Here is a 12179-nt window from a genome sequence, read left to right as displayed (position 1 = left end):
CTCTGACAGTGCGGCACTGCCTCAGGACTGACCCTCTGACAGTACTGCCCTCCCTCAGTACTGACCCTCTGAAAGTGCGCCACTCCCTCAGTACTGACCCTCTGACAGTGCGGTGCTCCCTCAGCACTGAGCCTCTGACAGTGCGGCACTCCCTGCGTACTGACCCTCTGACAGTGCAGCACTCCCTCAGTACTGACCGTCTGACAGTGTAGCGCTCCCTCAGTACTGACCCTCTGACAGTCCGGCACTCTCTCAGTACTGACTCTCTGACAGTGCAGCGCTCCTTCAGTACTAACCCTTTGACAATGCGGCACTCCCTCAGTACTGACTCTCTGACAGTGCGGCACTCCCTCACTTCTGACCCTCTGACAGTACAGCACTCCCTCAGCACTGAGCCTCTGACTGTGCGGCACTCCCTCCGTACTGACCCTCTGACAGTGCAGCACTCCCTCACTACTGACCCTCTGACAGTGCGGCACTCCCTCAGTATTGACCCTCTGACAGTGCGGCACTCCCTCAGTACTGACCCTCTGACAGTTTGGCACTCCCTCAGTACTGACCCTCTGGCAGTGCGGCACTCCCTCAGTACTGACCCTCTGTCAGTGCCGCACTCCCTCAGTACTGACCCTCTGACAGTGCAGCACTCCCTCAGTACTGACCCTCTGGCAGTGCGGCACTCCCTCAGTACTGACCCTCTGTCAGTGCGGCACTCCCTCAGTACTGACCCTCTGACAGCGCGGCACTCCCTCACAAATGACCCTCTGACAGTGCAGCACTCCCTCAGTACTGACCCTCTGACAGTGCGGCACTCTCTCTGTACTGAATCTCTGACAGTGCAGCGCTCCCTCAGTACTGACCCTCTGACAGTGCGGCACTCCCTCAGTACTGACCCTCTGACAGTGCGGCACTCCCTCAGTACTGACCCTCTGACAGTGCGGCGCTCCCTCAGTACTGATCCTCTGACAGTGCTGCACTCCCTCAGTACTCACCCTCTGATAGTGCGGCACTCCCTCAGTACTGACCCTCTGACAGTGCAGCACTCCCTCAGTACTCACCCTCTGACAGTGCGGAACTCCCTCAGTACTCACCCTCTGACAGTGCGGCACTCCCTCAGTACTGACCTTCTGACAGTGTAGCGCTCCCTCAGTACTGACCCTCTGACCGTCCGGCACTCAGGACTGACTCTCTGACAGTGCAGCGCTCCCTCAGTACTGACCCTCTGACAGTGCGGCACTCCCTCAGTACTGACCCTCTGACAGTGAGGCTCTCCCTCAGTACTGACCCTCTGACAGTGCCGCTCTCCCTCAGTACTGACCCTCTGACAGTGCGGCACTCCCTCAGTACTGACCCTCTGACAGTGCGGCACTCCCTCAGTACTGATCCTCTGACAGTGCAGCACCCCCTCAGTACTGACTCTCTGACAGTGCAGCACTCCCTCAGTACCGAACCTCTGACAGTGCAGCACTTCCTCAGTACTGACCCTCTGACAGTGCGGCACTCCGTCAGTACTGACCCTCTGACAGTCACCACTCCCTCAGTACTGACCCACTGACAGTGCGGCACTCGCTCAGTACTGACCCTCTGACAGTGCAGCACTCCCTCAGTACTGACCCTCTGACAGTGCGGCACTCCCTCAGTACCGACCCTCTGACAATGCGACACTCCCTCAGTACTGACCCACTGACAGTGCGGCACTCCCTCAGTACTGACCCTCTGACAGTGCGGCACTACCTCGGTACTGACCCCCTGACAGTGCGGCACTCCCTCGGTACTGACCCCCTGACAGTGCGGCAGTCCCTCGGTCCTGACCCTCTGACAGTGCGGCACTCCCTCAGTACTGACCCTCTGACAGTGCAGCACTCCCTCAGTACTGACCCTCTGACAGTGCGGCACTCCCTCAGTACTGACCCTCTGACAGTGCGGCACTCCCTCAGTACTGACCCTCTGACAGTGCAGCACTCCCTCACTTCTGACCCTCTGACAGTGTGGCAGTCCCTCAGAAATGACCCTCTGACAGTGCGGCACTCCCTCAGTATTGACCCTCTGACAGTGCGGCACTCCCTCAGTACTGACCCTCTGACAGTGCGGCACTCCCTCATTACTGTCCCTCTGACAGTGCAGCCCTCCCTCAGTACTGACCCTCTGACAGTGTGGCACACCCTCAGTACTGACCCTCTGACAGTGCGGCACACCCTCAGTACTGACCCTCTGACAGTGCGGCACTCCCTCAGTACTGACCCTCTGACAGTGCGGCACTCCCTCAGTATTGACCACCTGACAGTGCGCCACTCCCTCAGTACTGACCGTCTGACAGTGCGGCACTCCCTCAGTACTGACCCTCTGACGGTGCGGCACTCCCTCAGTACTGACCCTCTGACAGTGCAGCACTCCCTCAGTACTGACCCTGTGACAGTGCGGCACTGCCACAGTACTGACCCTCTGACAGTGCGGCACTCCCTCAGTACTGACCCTCTGACAGTGCGGCACTCCCTCAGTACTGACCCTCTGACATTGCGGCACTCCCTCAGTACTGACCCTCTGACAGCGCAGCACTCCCTCAGTACTGACCCTCTGACAGTGCGGCACTCCCTCTGTACTGACCCTCTGACAGTGCAGCACTCCCTCAGTACTGACCCTCTGACAGTGCGGCACTCCCTCAGTACTGACCCTCTGACAGCGCAGCACTCCCTCAGTACTGACCCTCTGACAGTGCGGCACTCCCTCAGTACTGACCCTCTGACAGTGCGGCACTCCCTCACTTCTGACCCTCTGACAGTGCAGCACTCCCTCAGCACTGAGCCTCTGACAGTGCGGCACTCCCTCACTTCTGACCCTCTGACAGTGCAGCACTCCCTCAGTACTGACCCTCTGACAGTGCGGCACTCCCTCAGTACTACCCCTCTGACAGTGCGGCACTCACTCCGTACTGACCTTCTGACAGTGCGGCACTCCCTCAGTACTGACCCTCTGACAGTGCGACACTCCCTGAGTACTGACCCTCTGACAGTCCGGCACTCTCTCAGTACTGACCCTCTGACAGTGCGGCACTCCCTCAGTACTGACCCTCTGACAGTGTGACACTCCCTCAGTACTGACCCTCTGACAGTGCGGCACTCCCTCAGTACTGACTCTCTGACAGTGCAGCGCTCCCTCAGTACTGACCCTCTGACAGTGCGGCACTCCCTCAGTACTGACCCTCTGACAGTGCGGCACTCCCTCACTTCTGACCCTCTGACAGCGCAGCACTCCCTCAGTACTGAGCCTCTGAAATTGCGGCACTTCCTCAGTACTGACCCCCTGAAGGTGCGGAACTCCCTCACCTCTGACCCTCTGACAGTACGGCACTCCCTCAGCACTGAGCCTCTGACAGTGCGGCACTCCCTCAGTACTGACCCTCTGAAATTGCGGCACTTCCTCCGTACTGACCCCCTGAAGGTGCGGAACTCCCTCACTTCTGACCCTCTGACAGTGCGGCACTCCCTCAGCACTGAGCCTCTGACAGTGCGGCACTCCCTCAGTACTGACCCTCTGAAATTGCGGCACTTCCTCCGTACTGACCCCCTGAAGGTGCGGAACTCCCTCACTTCTGACCCTCTGACAGTGCGGCACTCCCTCAGTACTGACCCTCTGACAGTGCGGCACACCCTCCGTACTGACCCTCTGACAGTGCAGCACTCCCTCACTACTGACCCTCTGACAGTGCGGCACTCCCTCAGTACTGACCCTCTGACAGTGCGGCACTCCCTCAGTACTGACCCTCTGACAGTGCGGCACTCCCTCAGTACTGACCCTCTAACAGTGCGGCACTCCCTCAGTACTGACCCTCTGACAGTGCGGCACTCCCTCAGTACTCACCCTCTGACAGTGCGGCACTCCCTCAGTACTCACCCTCTGACAGTGCAGCACTCCCTCAGTACTGACCCTCTGACAGTGCAGCACTCCCTCAGTACTCACCCTCTGACAGTGCGGCACTCCCTCCGTACTCACCCTCTGACAGTGCGGCACTCCCTCAGTACTGACCTTCTGACAGTGTAGCGCTCCCTCAGTACTGACCCTCTGACCGTCCGGCACTCAGGACTGACTCTCTGACAGTGCAGCGCTCCCTCAGTACTGACCCTCTGACAGTGCGGCACTCCCTCAGTACTGACCCTCTGACAGTGCGGCTCTCCCTCAGTACTGACCCTCTGACAGTGCCGCTCTCCCTCAGTACTGACCCTCTGACAGTGCGGCACTCCCTCAGTACTGACCCTCTGACAGTGCGGCACTCCCTCAGTACTGATCCTCTGACAGTGCAGCACCCCCTCAGTACTGACTCTCTGACAGTGCAGCACTCCCTCAGTACTGACCCTCTGACAGTGCGGCACTCCGTCAGTACTGACCCTCTGACAGTCACCACTCCCTCAGTACTGACCCACTGACAGTGCGGCACTCCCTCAGTACTGACCCTCTGACAGTGCAGCACTCCCTCAGTACTGACCCTCTGACAGTGCGGCACTCCCTCAGTACCGACCCTCTGACAATGCGACACTCCCTCAGTACTGACCCGCTGACAGTGCGGCACTCCCTCAGTACTGACCCTCTGACAGTGCGTCACTACCTCGGTACTGACCCCCTGACAGTGCGGCAGTCCCTCGGTCCTGACCCTCTGACAGTGCAGCACTCCCTCAGTACTGACCCTCTGACAGTGCAGCACTCCCTCAGTACTGACCCTCTGACAGTGCGGCACTCCCTCAGTACTGACCCTCTGACAGTGCGGCACTCCCTCAGTACTGACCCTCTGACAGTGCAGCACTCCCTCACTTCTGACCCTCTGACAGTGTGGCAGTCCCTCAGAAATGACCCTCTGACAGTGCGGCACTCCCTCAGTATTGACCCTCTGACAGTGCGGCACTCCCTCAGTACTGACCCTCTGACAGTGCGGCACTCCCTCATTACTGACCCTCTGACAGTGCGGCACACCCTCAGTACTGACCCTCTGACAGTGCGGCACTCCCTCAGTACTGACCCTCTGACAGTGCGGCACTCCCTCAGTATTGACCACCTGACAGTGCGCCACTCCCTCAGTACTGACCGTCTGACAGTGCGGCACTCCCTCAGTACTGACCCTCTGACGGTGCGGCACTCCCTCAGTACTGACCCTCTGACAGTGCGGCACTCCCTCAGTACTGACCCTGTGACAGTGCGGCACTGCCACAGTACTGACCCTCTGACAGTGCGGCACTCCCTCAGTACTGACCCTCTGACAGTGCGGCACTCCCTCAGTACTGACCCTCTGACAGTGCGGCACTCCCTCAGTACTGACCCTCTGAAAGTGCAGCACTCCCTCAGCACTGAGCCTCTGACAGTGCGGCACTCCCTCAGTACTGACCCTCTGACAGCGCAGCACTCCCTCAGTACTGACCCTCTGACAGTGCGGCACTCCCTCAGTACTGACCCTCTGACAGTGCGGCACTCCCTCACTTCTGACCCTCTGACAGTGCAGCACTCCCTCAGCACTGAGCCTCTGACAGTGCGGCACTCCCTCACTTCTGACCCCCTGACAGTGCAGCACTCCCTCAGTACTGACTCTCTGACAGTGCGGCACTCCCTCAGTACTACCCCTCTGACAGTGCGGCACTCCCTCCGTACTGACCTTCTGACAGTGCGGCACTCCCTCAGTACTGACCCTCTGACAGTGCGACACTCCCTGAGTACTGACCCTCTGACAGTCCGGCACTCTCTCAGTACTGACCCTCTGACAGTGCGGCACTCCCTCAGTACTGACCCTCTGACAGTGTGACACTCCCTCAGTACTGACCCTCTGACAGTGCGGCACTCCCTCAGTACTGACTCTCTGACAGTGCAGCGCTCCCTCAGTACTGACCCTCTGACAGTGCGGCACTCCCTCAGTACTGACCCTCTGACAGTGCGGCACTCCCTCACTTCTGACCCTCTGACAGCGCAGCACTCCCTCAGTACTGAGCCTCTGAAATTGCGGCACTTCCTCAGTACTGACCCCCTGAAGGTGCGGAACTCCCTCACCTCTGACCCTCTGACAGTGCGGCACTCCCTCAGTACTGACCCTCTGACAGTGCGGCACACCCTCCGTACTGACCCTCTGAAATTGCGGCACTTCCTCCGTACTGACCCCCTGAAGGTGCGGAACTCCCTCACTTCTGACCCTCTGACAGTGCGGCACTCCCTCAGTACTGACCCTCTGACAGTGCGGCACTCCCTCAGTACAGACCCTCTGACAGTGCGGCACACCCTCCGTACTGTCCCTCTGACAGTGCAGCACTCCCTCACTACTGACCCTCTGACAGTGCGGCACTCCCTCAGTACTGACCCTCTGACAGTGCGGCACTCCCTCAGTGCTGACCCTCTGACAGTGCGGCGCTCCCTCAGTACTGACCCTCTGACAGTGCGGCACTCCCTCAGTGCTGACCCTCTGACAGTGCGGCGCTCCCTCAGTACTGACCCTCTGACAGTGCGGCACTCCCTCAGTACTGACCCTCTGACAGTGCGGCACTCCCTCAGTGCTGACCCTCTGACAGTGCGGCACTCCCTCAGTACTGACCCTCTGACAGTGCGGCACTCCCTCACAAATGACCCTCTGCCAGTGCGGCACTCCCTCAGTATTGACCATCTGACAGTGCGGCACTCCCTCAGTGCTGACCCTCTGACAGTGCAGCACTTCCTCAGTACTGACCCTCTGACAGTGCAGCGCTCCCTCAGTGCTGACCCTCTGACAGTGCAGCACTTCCTCAGTACTGACCCTCTGACAGTGCGGCATTCCCTCAGTACTGACCCTCTGACAGTGCGGTGCTCCCTCAGCACTGAGCCTCTGACAGTGCGGCACTCCCTGCGTACTGACCCTCTGACAGTGCAGCAATCCCTCAGTACTGACCGTCTGACAGTGTAGCGCTCCCTCAGTACTAACCCTCTGACAATGCGGCACTCCCTCAGTACTGACCCTCTGACAGTGCGGCACTCGCTCAGTACTGACCCTCTGACAGTGCGGCACTCCCTCAGTACTGACCCACTGACAGTGCGGCACTCCCTCAGTACTGACCCTCTGACAGTGCGGCACTCCCTCAGTATTGACCATCTGACAGTGCGGCACTCCCTCAGTGCTGACCCTCTGACAGTGCAGCACTTCCTCAGTACTGACCCTCTGACACTGCGGCACTCCCTCAGTACTGACCCTCTGACGGTGCGGCATTCCCTCAGTACTGACCCTCTGACAGTGCGGCACTGCCTCAGTACTGACCCTCTGACAGTACAGCACTCCCTCAGCACTGAGCCTCTGACTGTGCGGCACTCCCTCCGAACTGACCCTCTGACAGTGCAGCACTCCCTCACTACTGACCCTCTGACAGTGCGGCACTCCCTCAGTACTGACCCTCTGACAGTGCGGCACTCCCTCAGTACTGACCCTCTGACAGTGTGGCACTCCCTCAGTACTGACCCTCTGGCAGTGCGGCACTCCCTCAGTACTGACCCTCTCACAGTGCGGCACTCCCTCAGTACTGACCCTCTGACAGTGCAGCACTCCCTCAGTACTGACCCTCTGGCAGTGCGGCACTCCCTCAGTACTGACCCTCTGTCAGTGCGGCACTCCCTCAGTACTGACCCTCTGACAGTGCGGCACTCCCTCACAAATGACCCTCTGACAGTGCAGCACTCCCTCAGTACTGACCCTCTGACAGTGCGGCACTCTCTCTGTACTGAGTCTCTGACAGTGCAGCGCTCCCTCAGTACTGACCCTCTGACCGTGCGGCACTCCCTCAGTACTGACCCTCTGACAGTGCGGCACTCCCTCAGTACTGACCCTCTGACAGTGCGGCGCTCCCTCAGTACTGATCCTCTGACAGTGCGGCACTCCCTCAGTACTCACCCTCTGACAGTGCGGCACTCCCTCAGTACTGACCCTCTGACAGTGCGGCACTCTCTCAGTACTGACCCTCTGACAGCCTAGCACTCCCTCAGTACTGACCCTCTGACTGTGCGGCACTCCCTCAGGACTGACCCTCTGACAGTGCGGCACTCCCTCAGTACTCACCCTCTGACAGTGCGGCACTCCCTCAGTACTCACCCTCTGACAGTGCGGCACTCCCTCAGTACAGACCCTCTGACAGTGCGGCACACCCTCCGTACTGACCCTCTGACAGTGCAGCACTCCCTCACTACTGACCCTCTGACAGTGCGGCACTCCCTCAGTACTGACCCTCTGACAGTGCGGCACTCCCTCAGTGCTGACCCTCTGACAGTGCGGCGCTCCCTCAGTACTGACCCTCTGACAGTGCGGCACTCCCTCAGTGCTGACCCTCTGACAGTGCGGCGCTCCCTCAGTACTGACCCTCTGACAGTGCGGCACTCCCTCAGTACTGACCCTCTGACAGTGCGGCACTCCCTCAGTGCTGACCCTCTGACAGTGCGGCACTCCCTCAGTACTGACCCTCTGACAGTGCGGCACTCCCTCACAAATGACCCTCTGCCAGTGCGGCACTCCCTCAGTATTGACCATCTGACAGTGCGGCACTCCCTCAGTGCTGACCCTCTGACAGTGCAGCACTTCCTCAGTACTGACCCTCTGACAGTGCAGCGCTCCCTCAGTGCTGACCCTCTGACAGTGCAGCACTTCCTCAGTACTGACCCTCTGACAGTGCGGCATTCCCTCAGTACTGACCCTCTGACAGTGCGGTGCTCCCTCAGCACTGAGCCTCTGACAGTGCGGCACTCCCTGCGTACTGACCCTCTGACAGTGCAGCAATCCCTCAGTACTGACCGTCTGACAGTGTAGCGCTCCCTCAGTACTAACCCTCTGACAATGCGGCACTCCCTCAGTACTGACCCTCTGACAGTGCGGCACTCGCTCAGTACTGACCCTCTGACAGTGCGGCACTCCCTCAGTACTGACCCACTGACAGTGCGGCACTCCCTCAGTACTGACCCTCTGACAGTGCGGCACTCCCTCAGTATTGACCATCTGACAGTGCGGCACTCCCTCAGTGCTGACCCTCTGACAGTGCAGCACTTCCTCAGTACTGACCCTCTGACACTGCGGCACTCCCTCAGTACTGACCCTCTGACGGTGCGGCATTCCCTCAGTACTGACCCTCTGACAGTGCGGCACTGCCTCAGTACTGACCCTCTGACAGTACAGCACTCCCTCAGCACTGAGCCTCTGACTGTGCGGCACTCCCTCCGAACTGACCCTCTGACAGTGCAGCACTCCCTCACTACTGACCCTCTGACAGTGCGGCACTCCCTCAGTACTGACCCTCTGACAGTGCGGCACTCCCTCAGTACTGACCCTCTGACAGTGTGGCACTCCCTCAGTACTGACCCTCTGGCAGTGCGGCACTCCCTCAGTACTGACCCTCTCACAGTGCGGCACTCCCTCAGTACTGACCCTCTGACAGTGCAGCACTCCCTCAGTACTGACCCTCTGGCAGTGCGGCACTCCCTCAGTACTGACCCTCTGTCAGTGCGGCACTCCCTCAGTACTGACCCTCTGACAGTGCGGCACTCCCTCACAAATGACCCTCTGACAGTGCAGCACTCCCTCAGTACTGACCCTCTGACAGTGCGGCACTCTCTCTGTACTGAGTCTCTGACAGTGCAGCGCTCCCTCAGTACTGACCCTCTGACCGTGCGGCACTCCCTCAGTACTGACCCTCTGACAGTGCGGCACTCCCTCAGTACTGACCCTCTGACAGTGCGGCGCTCCCTCAGTACTGATCCTCTGACAGTGCGGCACTCCCTCAGTACTCACCCTCTGACAGTGCGGCACTCCCTCAGTACTGACCCTCTGACAGTGCGGCACTCTCTCAGTACTGACCCTCTGACAGCCTAGCACTCCCTCAGTACTGACCCTCTGACTGTGCGGCACTCCCTCAGGACTGACCCTCTGACAGTGCGGCACTCCCTCAGTACTCACCCTCTGACAGTGCGGCACTCCCTCAGTACTCACCCTCTGACAGTGCGGCACTCCCTCAGGACTGACCCTCTGACAGTGCAGTACTCCCTCGGTACTGACCCTCTGACAGTGCGGCACTCCCTCAGTACTGACCCTCTGACAGTGCGGCACTCCCTCAGTACTGACCCTCTGACAGTGCAGCACTTCCTCAGTACTGACCCTCTGACAGTGCGGCACTCCCTCAGTACTGACCCTCTGACGGTGCGGCATTCCCTCAGTACTGACCCTCTGACAGTGCGGCACTGCCTCAGTACTGACCCTCTGACAGTACTGCCCTCCCTCAGTACTGACCCTCTGAAAGTGCGGCACTCCCTCAGTACTGACCCTCTGACAGTGCGGTGCTCCCTCAGCACTGAGCCTCTGACAGTGCGGCACTCCCTGCGTACTGACCCTCTGACAGTGCAGCACTCCCTCAGTACTGACCGTCTGACAGTGTAGCGCTCCCTCAGTACTGACCCTCTGACAGTCCCGCACTCTCTCAGTACTGACTCTCTGACAGTGCAGCGCTCCCTCAGTACTGACCCTCTGACAATGCGGCACTCCCTCAGTACTGACTCTCTGACAGTGCGGCACTCCCTCAGTACTGACCCTCTGACAGTGCGGCACTCCCTCAGTACTGACCCTCTGACAGTGCGGCACTCCCTCAGTACTGACCCTCTGACAGTGCGGCACTCCCTCAGTACTGACTCTCTGACAGTGCGGCACTCCCTCAGTACTGACCCTCTGACAGTGCGGCACTCCCTCAGTACTGACCCTCTGACAGTGCGGCAGTCCCTCAGTACTGATGGGGGGGGGGGGGGGATGCTTTGTGACATTACACGGGGCAATGGCCAAGAGAGCACAAAAGTGAAATTTGCATTTATTTGTATGAAGTGATACGTTTTATTTAATGTGACATTAATCCTCTTGTCCGTGTTTGTACAGAGCACGCTGTGATGTTCCGGCCCGTCAAAGAATATATCACCACCAGTAGGTATCGAAATGGAACCCGGAAACGGAATTTGTAAGAGAAACCCAGAGCGGGGGGGTGGGCGGGGTCTGTGTACAATAGGGTGGGGGTGTACGGAGAGTAGGGGGGTTGGTTTGCTTACTGCAGATTTGGAACATCAATAGATTAGGGTCGCGGTTTGTGTATAGCCGGGTTGGGGTTTGCGTAGAGTAGGGTCGCGGTTTGTGTATAGCAGGGTCGAGGTTTGTGTAGAGCAGGGTCGGGGTTTGTGTAGAGCAGAGTCGCGGTTTGTGTAGAGCAGGGTTGGGGTCCGTGTAGAGCAGGGTCGCGCTTTGTGTAGAGCAGGGTCGGGGTTTGCATAGAGTACGGTCGGGGTTTGCTTAGAGCAGGGTTGGGGGTTGTGTAGTGCAGGGTCGGGGATTGTGTAGTGCAGGGTTGGGGATTGTGTAGAGCAGGGTTGGGGATTGTGTACAGCAGGGTCGGGGTTTGTGTAGAGTAGGGTTGGGGTTTGCATAGAGCAGGGTTGGGGTTTGCGTGGAGCAGGGTTGGAGTTTGTGTAGAACTTGGTCGGGGTTTGTGTAGAGCAAGGTTGGGGTTTGCGTGGAGCAGGGTTGGGGTTTGCGTAGAGCAGGTTTGCGGTTTGCGTAGAGCAGGGTTGGGGTTTGCGTAGAGCATAGTCGCAGTTTGTGTAGAGCAGGGTTGGGGTTTGCGTAGAGCAGGATTGGGGTTTGCGTAGAGCAGGGTTGGGGTTTGCATAGAGCAGGGTCGCAGTTTGTGTAGAGCAGAGTCGGGGTTTGCGTAGAGCAGAGTCGGGGTTTGCGTAGAGCAGAGTCGGGGTTTGCGTAGAGCAGGGGTTGGGGTTTGCGTAGAGTAGGGTTGGGGTTTGCATAGAGCAGGGTCGCAGTTTGTGTAGAGCAGGGTTGGGGTTTGCGTAGAGCAGGGTTGGGGTTTGCGTAGAGTAGGGTCGCGGTTTGTGTATAGCAGGGTCGAGGTTTGTGTAGAGCAGGGTCGGGGTTTGTGTAGAGCAGAGTCGCGGTTTGTGTGGAGCAGGGTTAGGGTCCGTGTAGAGCAGGGTCGCGCTTTGTGTAGAGCAGGGTCGGGGTTTGCATAGAGTACGGTCGGGGTTTGCTTAGAGCAGGGTTGGGGGTTGTGTAGAGCAGGGTCGGGGATTGTGTAGAGCAGGGTCGAGGTTTGCTTAGAGCAGGGTCGGGGTTTGCTTAGAGCAGGGTTGGGGGTTGTGTAGAGCAGGGTCGGGGATTGTGTAGAGCA

General features: G+C 59.1%; 1 protein-coding gene across 5 annotated transcripts in view; it reads left to right on the top strand.

Annotated features, from left to right (window-relative positions):
* LOC140404800 (uncharacterized) overlaps positions 1–12179 on the top strand; it is a 211006-nt gene that overhangs the window by 95881 nt on the left and 102946 nt on the right. For all 5 annotated transcript variants that reach the window (XR_011938586.1, XR_011938588.1, XR_011938587.1 and 2 more), the window contains exon 6: positions 10886–10930. Coding sequence is in view for 2 of the 5 variants with exons in the window: in XM_072493534.1 (XP_072349635.1) it covers positions 10886–10930 (45 nt within the window). In the remaining 3 variants the exon portion in view is untranslated. The remainder of the gene's footprint in view (positions 1–10885; positions 10931–12179) is intronic.

This window comes from Scyliorhinus torazame, chromosome 31 (genome assembly GCF_047496885.1).
Source record: "Scyliorhinus torazame isolate Kashiwa2021f chromosome 31, sScyTor2.1, whole genome shotgun sequence".
Taxonomy (NCBI): domain Eukaryota; kingdom Metazoa; phylum Chordata; class Chondrichthyes; order Carcharhiniformes; family Scyliorhinidae; genus Scyliorhinus; species Scyliorhinus torazame.
This window is presented reverse-complemented; position numbering and strand designations above follow the sequence as displayed.